Source organism: Barbus barbus (assembly GCF_936440315.1).
Source record: "Barbus barbus genome assembly, chromosome: 4".
Taxonomy (NCBI): domain Eukaryota; kingdom Metazoa; phylum Chordata; class Actinopteri; order Cypriniformes; family Cyprinidae; genus Barbus; species Barbus barbus.
This window is the reverse complement of record NC_136732.1, coordinates 9,772,972-9,788,317: the sequence shown is the minus strand read 5'-3', so window position 1 is coordinate 9,788,317 and position 15,346 is coordinate 9,772,972. Positions and strand designations below refer to the sequence as shown.

Genomic DNA, 15,346 nt, shown 5'->3' with positions numbered 1-15,346 from the left:
AAAAACCCGACAAGTTAAGCTAACTCAAACCGTTTGATGAAACTAATTACCTACATTAGAGATTTAATGTAGGTAATTTAATGTATTTTCTTTCAGTCTATTCAGTTTATTTAGTTCATCTAAGGCCATGGTGTTTCTCTTTTCTTCAGTGATTATGTTTGTTAACAGCAGGTGTTCATCACTAATGCTCAATCAGCACTTAATTAATCACTCAATTACTTAACTGCAAGTTTTAACACTTACATGGTTTAAACCAAGGGGAATTTGTTTACTCAAACGGTTTGAGTCACCCTAACTTGTTGGGTTTTGCAGTGTACACTTCTTTGCCTGTTTTCTCTAACTATCTCTTTCTATAGGCATATTTCCGCTCAGATCTGTCTCTGCTGTTGGAACGGGTTGGCTCAGGAAAAGAATCTCTAAGCTTCATGAGGAGGCGTATGCGCAGATTGGCTGTGCAGTGGGCTGCAGCTACACGCAGACTTGACGAGCGACTGCGCGGTCAGTACAGAGAGCAGAAGAGGGTGAGCTGTCGCACACTGTCTAAAGAAGTTGAATTAAATGTGTTGTAGGATATAATGAGGTTTCCTCATTTCTTCCTTCGCACTGTTCAGATTGGATTGTTTTTATTTTTTTCGAAGTGACACTAGAGTTCGCTACTAACAGAGGAAGTCTGTCCTGTCATGTATTGAATTCAAACCAGAAGTTTAGCTGTAGATATGGTATTTGATGAAGGTCAAAATAAATGAGAACTGCAATCATATAGCGCAATCACAGATGTTGGTATAAGAATGGGATTAGATTTCTCAGAGGACCCAACAGAGTATGGAATTTACTCCACAATTTTTATAGAGGTTGTATAAGAAAAACACAGCCGTATTTGATTTGGATGATATTAAAATGAAAAATAGGTCTGCAAAACACACATTTACCTAACCTTCTCTGGGGAAAAAATTGTTTGAACATGAGCATTTATTATAGAAAAAAAAAAAAAGATTAGTAGTAATGCTTGTTCCGTTCGCTTTTTCAGAAATCAGTTACAAATAAGTCTTTACAGACTGATTATTTTCATTTCCTGTCCTAGATTCAAGCCTGAATGAAAAACTGTGGATTAAATTAAATCAGTCTCACAGCGAGATACAGACCAGATACACAATCTCGGTTCTGTCACATAGAGAAGTGGTTTTCTGTGAAGAGGTTGACTGTGACCATGAAAAAGCTGTTTACTGTAGGGGAAGTCTGCTGCTTATGAGTTTGACTGGTAAGTGTGGGATAATTGCAGGTACTTGTGAATATGTTTGTGGTGGCTGGTTGCAAAGATTTCCCATGTGGTAGTCTTTAATTATTGACTGTTTCTCTTTCGATTTGTCTTTGCTTATGCTTTCTCAACATTCCTTTTGGTTGGTGCACTTTTGATGTCCCCATTGAGGCAATTAACATTCTGTAAAAGCCAGTATTGGTTGAATCTGTCTACAGCTATTAATGGATATGGATTACCAGATGACTGTGTTTACCATGTTTAGGATGAGAATCTTAAGGAATCTAATTATTTTGATTTAGAATCAATTCCAAGTTAATTTAATAATATATTCATACTTAATAGTTATTAATCATATATTAATAATATAGTTGTACTTATTTAAAGCACATACTAGCAATGTCCCATGCAATCAAAATAAAATTATACAATGAATAAAATAAATTTATGGCAAAATTTGATATGTTATTTATTAATGAAAACATTATATTTTAGACAGTGATCGAAAATAAAGTGGCTGAAGTTGCTGTGCAGCACATTAAAAATGGTATTGATCATGCACTTGGCCTCTATTCCCATCTCTTATTTTATCAGCAATTCATTTTCATTGAGAGTGATTTCATTGGAAAACCGCAGATAGAGAAATTGAGTCCATGTCTGGACTCCAATATTCTATGATATTCCATCATTCAGTTTCAGTAGAAAAAAACATTTATTTTTCTGTTAGCTCACTCGTCATGTGTCTGTAATTTATTTAATAATTCTGTGATAAATATTGCTTTAAATAAATATCTTAAAGCAATGGTATATTAAAAACAATAGACATATGACTGTAAGGGTAGTTTGTGATGCTAAGAGTGTCAGTCCGTGAATTGTTTCAGAGAAAGTGCCATTTTTAGTATATCAACATGTTAATAAATGCATGTTACACACAAATATTTCATAGGTGTCAGTCTGTCATCATCTCAGGGGAGGCCATGCAACTCTTTCACACTTTTGCACCCTGCAAACAATGCTTGTGAATGGCTGGGGGGAAAAAAAACACCTAGCATAACACCTAGCATTGAGCTTCATGAATCATTCTGAAATACCTTGAAATATTTGAGTGCTGCATTACTTATTTAAGGTACATTCAGTGACATTCACTCAATAAATCCTCTAGATGAAAAAAGTAGTCCATAAGTTCATAAGTAAGTTCAGTAAATAAACTGATTTCCCCTTAAAACTAAAAATACACTATCACTATTTTGTCTTTATACATACAAAAAAAGAGCATCTGGTAGGTATAAAGATTATTTGCTTATGGACACTCAGTTCAGTTTTTTTTCAATCAAACATTTAAACAGCAAAGACTATGTTATTTAAATGCTTATTATTCACAAGAAAACGATGCCCTATTTGTTTCAGGCCTCTGAATCTTTTAGCACAGCCTCTGATATTACAGAATTATACAATTCAATCACACTGTCACAGATCTGCCAGGCTCTGTTACTCTGTCATGGATATACTCCGACGAGCTCTCACACCGGCACCACCGCCTGCACCTCCCATCACTTCCATCATCAGTTCCACCAGTTATTCCACTACCGTGATCTCCAGTCTCATGGCCAGCCAAGTGCCCTACTCTGGCGTGGCGGAGGAGTGCAACAGATTTTTATTGCAATGTTCCCTAGCTCTTGAAATGCAACGTCTATTGTACCCCAATGAAAAGGCGAAGATCGCTGTTATCATTTCTCTTCTGAAGGGCAAGGCGTTACAATGGGCAGAAACTATCTGGGCACAAGAAGGTACTGTTACTCATTCCCTACAAAATTTTGTACTTCACGTCCGAGAATTTTTGGAAAACCTATAAACGACACTTCAGTAAGTGACAAATTATATAATTTACGTCAAGATACCATGTCCATTAATGATTATGCCCTTCAGTTCCGCACCCTTGCCGCTGCCAGCGGATGGAACGAACATGCCCTTTTAACTGCCTACCGTCAAGGGTTGGGGCCCAGACTCTGCTTACAGCTTGCTGCCTACAATGATTCCCATGGATTGGAAGGTCTCATCCAACATTCCATTAGATGCGCTACACGAATGATATCCTGTCTAGAAGAGCTAACTCCCATTTCAGGTTGCAATTCACTCCTCCGCCACCAAACAGGCCAGCACCCTCCAGAACCAGTCAACGAACCCATGCAAGTAGACCATTCACGACTGTCAGATCAGGAACAACAAAGAAGATTTACTCTTGGTTTGTATCTGTATCGTGGAGAGAAGGGGCATCTTCGAGCGGCATGCCCCGTGTGACCCCCTCGCCTATTAGTGAGTACCATTCACCCGGTTATACACAACTTCAAACCACTGGTGATAGAAGTTCTGCTTACTGCCTCCGAATTCTCTCTTCCAGTCTATGCCCTCCTCGATTCCGGGTGAGCCGGGAACTTCATCTCGGGAAGCCTCTGTCGGCAGCTCAACCTCTCAACCACAGCCACCCAGAAGAGTTACCAAATTCAATCGGAAACTGGCACCCCACTCAGTCGTAAATGTTAATCACAGTGCTGGGCCTGTACATCTGAAAATTGGATTGCTGCATGAGGAGAACATCCATTTACTGGTTCTGGAGGGTTCCACTGCCGATATTATCCTCGGACGGCCTTGGTTTGTTCAACATGAGCCCAATATTTCATGGCATACTGGTGAGGTCCTGAAATGGGGTAACCAATGCTTTTCCAACTGTTTTCCTAATGCACCTAAACCTCTCTCCTTCAGTCGATTCCATCGCCTTGAACCCCACGTCCATTGAAAGCCCTCCAGAGAAGTTATCAGTAGACATTCCTGCCTGTTACTCCCATTTCATTGATGTGTTCTGTCCCCAGAAAGCCTCCCAGTTGCCTCCACACCGACCATGGGACTGTGCAATAGACCTCTTACCCAGTGAGCCAGTGCCCCGCGGGAAAATCTACCCACTCTCCATACCCAACCAGAAGGCCATGGAGGCACTCAAGCAAGATTATATCCGTCCCTCCACATCCCCTGCTTCGTCGAGCTTCTTTTTTGTGGCCAAGAAAGACGGAGGATTATGACCTTGCATCGATTATCGAGCCCTGAACAAGATAACAGTCAAATTCCGTTATCCTCTTCTTCTCGTCCCAATGGCATTAGAACATCTTCGCGGAGCCACCGTGTTCACCAAGTTGGACCTCCGCAGCGCCTACAACCTCATCAGAATACGTGAAGGGGACGAGTGGAAGACGGCCTTTATGACCCCTACTGGCCACCATGAATATCTGGTTATGCCCTATGGTCTTGTCAACGCCCCCTCCATATTTCAAGATTTCATGCATGAGGTGCTCCGGGAGTATCTCCACAAATTTGTGTTGGTCTACATGGATGACATCCTCATCTACTCCCGGAGCATGGCCGAACATCACCACCATGTTGCGGAGGTCCTGCAATGCCTGAGAGGCTTCCACCTATTCCTCATGGCAGAGAAGTGCTCCTTCCATCAGTCCTTAGTGCAGTTCCTTGGATATATCATCGACAGCAGTGGCATCCAGATGGACGAGGGGAAGGTGGATGCCATCCGTAAATGGCCCACTCCTGACACCATTAAAGAGCTTCAATGTTTCCTGGGGTTTGCCAACTTTTACCGCCGCTTCATCCATAATTACAGTTCCATTACCAGCCCATTGGCCGACCTGCTCCGCAACAAACCCAAGGCTCTCTCCTGGACCCCAGCCGCCACCGAAGCCTTAGAAAGGCTCAAGGAAGCGTTTACTAACATCCCAGTTCTTGTACACCCAGACCCCAGGAAACCATTCATTGTGGAGGTTGATGCATCCACCTCAGGAGTTGGTGCCATACTCTCCCAGCAGCAGGGGACACCAGTTAAACTCCATCCATGTGCCTTCTTCTCTCGCAAGAAAATAAACTATGACATAGGTAACAGAGAACTTCTCACCATTATATTGGCCCTAGAAGAGTGGAGGCATTGGTTGGAGGGTGCACAACATCCCTTCACAGTTCTCACCGATCACAAGAACCTGCGGTATCTGAGAGAGGCCAAGAGACTGAACCCTCGTCAAGCCCGATGGGCCCTCTTTTTCACATGCTTTAACTTCACGATTTCTTACCGTCCAGGTCCCAAGAATGTCAAAGCCGACGCCCTGTCTCTCCTCTATGACACCAAGGAAGAAACTTGTGAAGAACCTGAATCCATCATCCCCGAGAAGATTATTGCTAGTCCCATTCAGTGGAATTCAAGTCCGTTCACCCCCACCAATGCTTCCACGGCCACTCCGCCGTGCTGTCAACCCGGCTTGCAATATGTTCTCAGGGCTCAACGCACACCCCTCATTCAGTCTGTACATTCATCTCTGGGCACTGGCCACCCAGGGGCCAACAACACCCACTCGCTGCTAAGAGATCGCTTCTGGTGGACCAATATGGCCGGACATGTTAGAAGATTCATCCAAGGCTGTGTTGACTGTGCCATGTCCAAGAGTCCACGCCACTTATCAGCAGGCAAGCTGCTTCCTCTGCCCGTTCCCAATCGTCCCTTGTCACATCTAGGAGTTGACTTTGTTACAGACCTTCCTGCCTCTGATGATAACACATGCCTTCTGGTGGTGGTTGATCGATTTTTCTAAGTCATGTCGTCTTCCTCTCAAAGGCTTACCCACAGCAATAGAGACTGCCGAGTTGATGTTCAACCACGTCTTCTGATACTTTGGTATCCCTGAGGAAATATTCTCTGACCGCGGACCCCAATTCATATCAAGGGTATGGAAAGCCTTCTTCAAGCTCCTAGGTGTGACCATCAGTCTGTCCTCCGGATACCATCCCCAGACGAACGGGCAGACCGAAAGAAAGATCCAGGAAGTAGCATGATTCCTTCGAACCTTCTGCCATGGCCACCAGGATTCTTGGAATCAGTTCATTGGCTGGGCCGAGTACGCCCAGAATTCTCTGCGCCAACCAGCCATCGGTATAACTCTGTTCCAGTGCGTACTCGGTTACCAGCCACCCATGCTCCCCTGGTCTGGGGAACCGGCGGATGTACCATCAGTAGACTACTGGTTCCGAGAGAGCTGGAGGGTCTGGGACGCTGCTCACCACCATCTTCAGCGAGCAGTGTGTAGGTGCAAAATGACAGCCGACCTTCGAAGATCTGAAGCTCCCAAGTACCAACCTGGACAGAAGGTCTGGCAGTCAACCAGGGACATCAGGATGCGCCTACCCTGCAAGAAATTAAGTCCCAGATTTTTTGGCCCCTTCACCATAATCAAGCAAGTCAACCCGGTCACTTACCAGCTTCAGCTTCCCCCTCAGTATAGGATTCACCCCACATTCCACGTTTCACTGCTTAAACCTTACCACTCTCCTATTTCTCCCTCCACAGAGCCTGGCCCGACGGAGGAACCCCCTCTCCCATTGATCCTGGAAGACGGCGCCATCTACCAAGTTAAGGAGATCTTGGACACCCGGTGGTCGGCTGGAGTATCTTGTAGACTGGGAAGGCTACGGTCCAGAAGAGAGATCATGGGTTCCCAGAGCTGATGTTCTTGATCCTGTCCTTCTTGAAGAGTTCCATGCCAGACATCCAGGATGTCCAGCACCCAGAGGGAGGGGTAGACCACCACGACGTCGGGGTCCTCGGCCCTTGGGAGTGGGCCATGGAGAGGGGGGTAGTGTCACAGATCTGCCAGGCTCTGTCACCAACCAATCACAGCGCACTCCCTCACCTGAGTACTGATTACATGCACCTGTACATCATTGATCCACTCATTAGCCATGCCATAAAAACACACACCTCACAGCACTCGGTGTCCGGTCTCGGTCATGCGAAGAGGACTGCCATAGCTATCACAGCTCTATGCCTACTACTTACCTCCTTGTATACTTACCTGCAGTGTCTCCTTCCGAGTGTGTTCTCCAGCGATCCCCACTCAGTCTGCTCCTGTGTTCTGTCCCTGTCTGCCATCTGGGTGAGGTGTGTATCCAGTTCGTGTTCCAAGTTCCCTGTCAAAAGAAGATATTCAAGTTAACACTTCTCCAGATTACCGAAGACCTCCAGGATCACCACTCACCTGTCTCACTCCTTGTTGCTCAGCTTTTGTCAATAAATACCTGTCAATTCATCTCTCTCTCTGTCCGAGTCCTACTTCTGTAACACACACATGGTTAGTTTACATATGCTAAGACAGTATATTGAGGGATGGATAGATAAAAATAAGAATAAAACAAACAGCAAAATGTAGCCACAGACTGCTGCCGATTAGTGCTGATCCATTAAACCTGTCACTGACTTGCCCTCAATTAAACATTAAGGCGGGCGACTGTATAATTTTCATTTCTTCACATTCAGTGACATGTCTTATGTGGCCAAACAAAAATGACAAGTCAACAATAATGTGGCTTCTACTGAGAATATGCTGTACTTTTCATGTGTCTCTGCCTCCTAAAACCACTTTAGTTTGTAGCAGTCCTTATTTAGCCATTTTAACTTGAAGTGTGTGCTAAACAAATAAATGTTTGGACTGGAAATGTTAATAGTGCACTTGATCATTCAGTAGACATCAATCATGAGGAGCCCTTCAGTCAGAACTCAATCTAGCCCTAGTCTTCACAGCCAACTTTGCAATTCACCACCATTCAGTTAGACTCATCAATGACAGAACCCTCCTGCTGCCAATAGATAAACATACAAAGTATACTGTTGCTGCATGAAGAGGCAAAAACTACTAGATCTGTTACTATATCTTGTAACAGATCTATACAGGTGGAGCTGGAGGGTTTCAGAGATATTCATCACCAAATATGGTGATACCTTTACAAAGCACTCTTCATAAAATAAAAAGACTATATAGAGTGTCCTCCAAAAGTATTGGAACAATAAGTCCAATTCCTTTATTTTTGCTGTAGACTGTAAACATTTGGGTTTGACATCAAAAGATGAATATGAGATGAGAGAAAAACATTTCATCTTTAATTTACAGGTATTTTTATCTGGATCTGATAACTTAGAAGATGGCACCTTTTGTTTGAACCCACCCATTTTTCATGTTACCAAAAGTACTGGAACATGTGACTGAAAGGTGTGTTTTGTTGCCCTGGTGTGTCCTATTAATTGATTATTCAAACAGTAAATAGCACTGAATGTCTGCGCTCAGTTTCAGATCTGTGCAGACTGCATTTATAGTTAGTTAGACGTGTAACCAACATGAAAACCATAGAGGTGTAAAAACAAGCAATTGTGAAGCTGAGAGAAGATGAAAAAAAGATGTTCTGTCATTGATGAGTCTAACTGAATGGTGGTGAATTGCAAAGTTGGCTGTGAAGACTAGGGCTAGATTGAGTTCTGACTGAAGGGCTGCTCATGATTGATGTCTACTGAATGATCAAGTACACTATTAACATTTACAATCCAAACATTTATTCATTTAGCACACACTTCAAGTTGAAATGGCTAAATAAGGACTGCTACAAACTAAAGTGGTTTTAGGAGGCAGAAACACATGAAAACTACAGCATATTCTCAGTAGAAGCCACATTATTGTTGACTTGTCATTTTTGTTTGGCCACATAAGACATGTCACTGAATGTGAAGAAATGAAAATTATACAGTCGCCCGCCTTAATGTTTAATTGAGGGCAAAGTTATTGAAAGCAAAGGATTTGTAACTAAATAGTAAGTCTTTTTCACTTTAATCTATGTTAATTCTATCTGTTCCAATACTTTTGGTAACATGACAAATGGGTGGGTTCAAACAAAAGGTTCTATCTTCTAAATTGTGTATCAGATCCAGATGAAAATACCTGTAAATAAAAGTTGAAATGTTAATCTCTCATCTCATATTCATCTTTTGATGTCAAACCCAAATGTTTTCAGTCTACAGCAAAAATAAAGGAATTGGCCTCACGGTTCCAATACTTTTGGAGGACACTGTGTATAGCAGGAGCATTCAAGAAATTGAATGAACAAATATAAAAATAAAAAAATATATATAGACTGATTCATATTAAAGCGACTGTATTAAAGTTTTTCAGTCAAGAGTAAAGAGTGATTTTTCTCTTTGTGTTTGGTGTTTTATTAACATTAAATGAATAATTCACCCAAAAATAAAAAGTGTTATTTTTATACCATCATTTACTCACTCAAAACTTGTTTTAAAGCTCAATGATTTTCATTCTTCTGCTAAACATAAATGTTCTTTTGAAGAATGTGGTAAACCAAACAGTTGCTGGTCCACAGTGACTTCTATAGTAATTTTTACTATTTTTTAAATGTTTTAACTCTACAGCTGAGTTAACACTGATGTGAATGTATGGCACGTTGTACAGTACATAGAGACTGCGGCACCAGAACTGCAGCTGATAGAATGTGCGCTGTAGTGCGATACTACAATATTTCTTCAAAAAAGCAGATCTTGGAGACATTTTTATCGTCCGCAATCAAAAATCGACATATCGAACACCCCTGCCCTCGGAAGAAATCGCAAACTGGGGGCACCGGACCACAAGGGCACTTTACCGTCGGACCTTCTTGTGCACGCCACTGATTGATAGATAGCATTTTTTGACAGTAAAATTTGTATATTATATTTAATTTATCCCACTGGGAAAAATAATGGTTGAAATTGGGCAAATTTAGTAGGTTATCATTCTGCGCTTACAGAAGTTTAGGATATTGTGCACAGCAGACATACTATTCTGCAGAAATAGTGCTATGTGTTATGAATAATATAGTAATATGTTATTCTGAATCTCTTTTCACGCTCCTTTCAGATCCTGGTGCATGTGGGCTTTCTGACAGAGGAATCCGGTGATGTGTTCAGTCCAAAAGTGTTGAAGGGTGGCCCACTCGGAGAGATGGTCCAATGGGCAGACATCCTGACCACCCTTCACGTGCTGGGACATAACCTCAAGATATCACTCTCAGTCAAAGAACTGCAGGGGTGAGTCTCTTGATAATGCTCTTACCTTATTAATATTCAGAAGCCAAACATTTGCTTTGGTACTATTTATGATCTGATGGCCTGTGCAGATATGTGCTTCTGTTGCATTGTTTTGATGGTGACATTGAAATGTGATCAGATACACTATGTTTCACATATTGTTAAAGGAGCTTTATGTAGAAATCAGAAACTCTTGTTATTAGCGTCACCGGTGGCCATTAAGTGAACTGCAGCCTACAACTTAACAACCCTGACCTAACCATCTCTAACCTTGCCTAAGTCACCGAGTGACGCAGAAACAACAAGTGCCACTTTAAATTCCTGCATACAGTAGTAAAGGCCTTTCCACACTGAGCGCGATGCGAAAAAGCGAGGCGAACCGCCCGCGAATGTTGCTTTCACACCGAGTGCGAAATGAATGTTCGCCTTCTGCTAATTCACGCCTGCACGCTAGGTGGCGCCGAACAACAATGTATTTTTCCTCAGATATGTATCCGCGTGTATGAATTTAACATCTAAATTATGATAAACAAAGTTTGGTTCTACACCAGAAACACAAGCTATCTATAATGCTTACAAGAATAGGCTACATCCTAAAATATAATTAGAAGTACAATTAGCATCAAACTACACTTGAAAATGTATTTAATGTATTAATGTATTTGCTTACCCACTTTAAACCATCAACGGGTGCTTGTAATGACTTCCGATTGTGATTTATAGTTGATTTTACTTCTATAATAAGCAGACACATGCACTCTTTGTATGTTTAATAGCGCTACACTGCTAATATTAATCATAAACATCCTTGGTATAAAAAATACCATGAGCTGCATACAAAACACATACAGAAAACATATAGTTTATCTGCTTTCATATTCATGTGTAGAAAAATGTTTCACTTGATTTTTTTTTTTTTTAAATACGGAAGATCTAGACTAGAGAGTGAACGCGCTCAGACTCATAACACTCGCGCACTTGGAAGAAAACAAACGGTGCTCTACAGATCATATGATTCAGTGGAGAATTATTAGAAATGTTATTCTTTGTGAAGAACATGTGAGAATAAATCTGTTCTCAAATACCAACGATAACAAGAATTCAGCATCCACTCTCTTATCCGGGATACTATTCTTCGTTGTTTGTTTACACTGGTTTTTGAAACAGCGCCACCATTCTCACCCTTTTGTGCAACAGCAGCTGTTCCAATCACGTGATCCTAACTCAACTCTGATTGGACGGCCCGTGTTTTCGATTTGCGAAACTGAAAAGATTCGTCGGACTGGGCGAAAAAAGCTTTTTCGGTGCACGAATGTTCGCTGTCTGTGTGGAAGCATTCATAGGAAGCTGTTGTTTTATTCCAGTGCGTTATCGCGTGTGAAATTTGTTTTGCTTTTTCACTCTCAGTGTGGAAAGGCCTTAAGACTGTATTTCAGCACTATGGACAGCTTCCATTTACTGTACATACAACAGTCTGGTTGTGTTTGCACTAGTTATATGCTAAATATCCCTGAAAGATTTTAAAGCACTTAATTTGTACTTGTCTTGGATGCTGTAGTTTTTATTAGAGCTGAAGAGAAGGTTATTATGAAATACCCTAAGGGTGACACCTGCTTGAATGTGAGCATGTAATCAGTCTGACTTTGTCAAACTGTTGAAGAGAAGGCGGTAAGTGTACAAAGTAAACCGTTAAATCATGTATATGAGCTTGGAACCGAATAAACGTTGTGGTGAAGGCTTTGATAAATTGCAGGAAGAAAAATGGCAACGTCGAACATTGAACTTTACTATCTTTGGATGCTCCTACTGAATTTAAATTAGTTGAAAAACTGGAGCACCATGACAACAGGTTTCTGTCTCGCTTCAGGCTGGACAACAACCAGCTTGACCTTCTCCTGAGAAAAAGAGTACACTTTTTTTATTCTTGCGCAACATAGAAATGTGAACATTTACATGGAAAGAATACAAAAAATGCTGGCCATAGTGCTAAAAAAAACAACAACTACAACTTAGTTAAATAAAGGATATTGTACAGCCAGCCATCATCACAAATACAAACTTAAAAGGATAACAGGATCTTGTATCAGCCTGAATGGGTTTATTTTTTTCTATTTTAGTAATGATTATACAATAAACACATGATAGACTATGCTGTTATATCAGTTACTGTATATAACGAGACAATAGACCATCAGTGGTGAAAAGTATTAGGGTAAATGTAATTAGTTTCTGTTCTTAAGTATTTTTGGCTACTTTGTAATTGTTCTGAGTATCAAAGTTATGAGAAACTTTAACGCTCTACTTGACTACATTTTTTTTTTTTTTATAAGTATACTGTAAGTACTCTTCAATACATTTGTAATGAGTAATGCAATTAGTCATTACAATTTGCATTACACCTAACTTTTTTGGAGAAATTTATTTCTGCTACAAAAGAAGTGATATCACCATCTACAGTGCAACGAAGGTACTAGATCTTGTGTGGTTTACCCTCATGCACCAACTCTTATTGACAAGGCTACTTTACACAAATGTGAAAGCATTAGCTGGTGTTTCATTAATGTGATGAGGACATGGCTGAGGCCTTTTTGAAGGATATTGGTTTACTTATGCAATTTTTGAGTACTCGAGCTTAAGTGAGACCTTGATTTATTGAAATTTTGAGGTGTTCAGTTTTATATTGATTTTAGAAAATAGAGTAACACTTTAGGGACCAATTCTCTCTATTGACTAGTTGCTTATTAGCATGCCTATTGATAACATATTGGCTGTTTATTAGTACTTATAAAGAATGTATTCTGCATGACCATATTCTACATCCCTAATCATACCCAATACCTAAACTTAACAACTACCTTACAAACTATTAATAAACAGCAAATTATGAGTTTATTGAGGCCAAATTCATAGTTAATGATGTATTAATAGCAAGAACCTTAAAATAAAGTGTGAGTGAACATAAATATGTGATTGATCTTCTATCAAATTAACTTTTTCTTGTTTTTCACTGGCATTTCTCTTAGGTATTGAGATGCATCTTTGAGGTTATATTCAGTATGAGTAAAATACTTAACTACTGGAAAAATCAGATACTATAAGACAGGGGTTGGCAAGTAAGTTTGGCATCGGGCCAAAAAAATTTTCACCACTAGATGACGGCCCAGAACATAGTCGAAGGATAATGTAAGATATTAATTGATGAAAAATGCAACCAGAATTGCCTGTGACTGACTGTTACAGTGTATTTTGTAACTGGTAGTGAGCTGTTACTCAGTGTAAAATCCTGCGACAGTCATTAACAAAAAGCCACATTTGTGTGGCGGTGTCCGATCAGAGTATGTGAGCGGAGTGGAGCGTCAACAATTTCCCCTCTGCGCTCCGATATCACTGATGCTCACTGATATCAGAAACACCGTATTTCAGTATGTTTGAAATATCACAGTTCTATGGAAGCCCGTTTCCGCCATTGAATAAAAAATAAAAAGCCTATTGCGACTTTTTATCTCACAATTCTGACTTTTTTTCCCACAGAATTGTGAGATATGAATGCGCAATTGCGAGTTACAAAAGTCAGAATTGCGAGTTAAAGTCCAGTTTTGAGGGGGGAAAAGACTGATATGTTCTCAGAATTGATATAACTTCCCACTCATGTCCACTGCATTCATCATAGCCTTCACATTCTTTCTGATTTGAGTGATCCTTTTCTATCTAGATGGCTAAATATGTTTAACATGTGAATTCTTGCTAAATATGCAGTTATATTATGGGTCGTTGGCATGAATTGTACTCGTGAAGGAGCGGTGATGGAGTGCTCTTGGAGCGAGTGAAAACCACTACGCTCCGACTTTTAAAAAATCCGCTCTTCGCTCCATTCAAATTCACACCACTCCACTCGCCAGATATTATTGCTGGCAGGCCACTTCTGGCCCGTGGGCCGCCTGTTGCCAGCCACTGCTATAAGACTTTTACTCAAGCTGTGTTTAAATTGGTTACTTGCATTTTGTAATGGAGTCTTTTTCACTGTACTTGTTCTCAAGTATGGATTTCAGGTACTCTTTAATAAACCTCTGGACTATATGTAGGTTTTATTTTATTTTATTTATTTTTTATAATGTAGACAAATTATTTATATGTTAAAGCTGCAATGTCAAGAATGTCAATCAAACAAAATCAACTTTCAGTTTATTATACATCCTTGTTTGTTTGTTTGCTTACACATGCTGTTCTCTATGATAGGGCAAAGGCCTCTTAAAGTAAAATAATGTTATTTTCCCCTAAAATGCTACTGTGTACTGTGCAAAAAACACTACAGAACACCTGTAGAACCCTTTTATTTGTGAAATCTTCATGAAATAAAACTGTAACTCTACCTGTAATAATACAGATGATTGATATAAAATATGAAATGCATTCAGGAAAAGGGACACAGTTGTGTGTTGGTACAGTGCCCTTTACTAATATTGGCACACTTGGTAAATATGAGCAACGGCGGCTGTGAAAATAAATCTGCATTGTTTATCCTTTTGATCTTTCGTTCAAAAAACTTCACAAAATTCTGAAAATGGGGAGAAAATCTTGTGATAAAATAAATGTTTTCTCCAATGCGTGTTGGCCACAATTATTGGCACCCCTAGAAATTCTTATGAGTAAAATATCTCTGAAGTATATTTCCATTCATATTTATCTTGTTTAGCTCACCAGGGTGACTAGGAGCATGAAATTGTCCAGCCATGACTTCCTGTTCCACAGGATTATAAATATGAGTATATTAATCGCGATTAATTGTTTGACAGCACTAATATTGCCACAAACTACGCAGGAGCAAGGAGACGAGGAGAATATTCAGTAATCCTTTTTATTGAAGCCAACACAAGGAACATGGAACTCGGGGGTTAGACAAACAATACCGGACATCAGACACGGGGAAAACCAAGGCTTAAGAATACTGGGAAACTAATCAAAGAGAACAGAAACAGGTGGAGTAGAAATCAAACACAGCTGGGAGGAATCATAATGGGAACAGGAAACAGGAAAAGCCATATATGGACATAAGAGGGAGGGAAACACAGGGCATGGCAAATATGTATTAGTGCTGTCAAACGATTAATCGCTTCCAAAATAAAAGTTTTTGTTTACATAATAAA

At 40.4% G+C, this 15,346-nt stretch overlaps 1 protein-coding gene across 1 annotated transcript in view; it reads left to right on the top strand.

Moving 5' to 3' along the window:
• Positions 1-15,346, top strand: part of LOC306868857 (alpha-1,6-mannosylglycoprotein 6-beta-N-acetylglucosaminyltransferase B-like) — a gene marked incomplete at both ends in the record, with an annotated part of 148,533 nt that overhangs the window by 88,713 nt on the left and 44,474 nt on the right. Inside the window, 2 exons of the mRNA XM_079415273.1 lie at positions 357-521; positions 10,033-10,202. Of these exons, the coding sequence (XP_079271399.1) occupies positions 357-521; positions 10,033-10,202 (335 nt within the window). The remainder of the gene's footprint in view (positions 1-356; positions 522-10,032; positions 10,203-15,346) is intronic.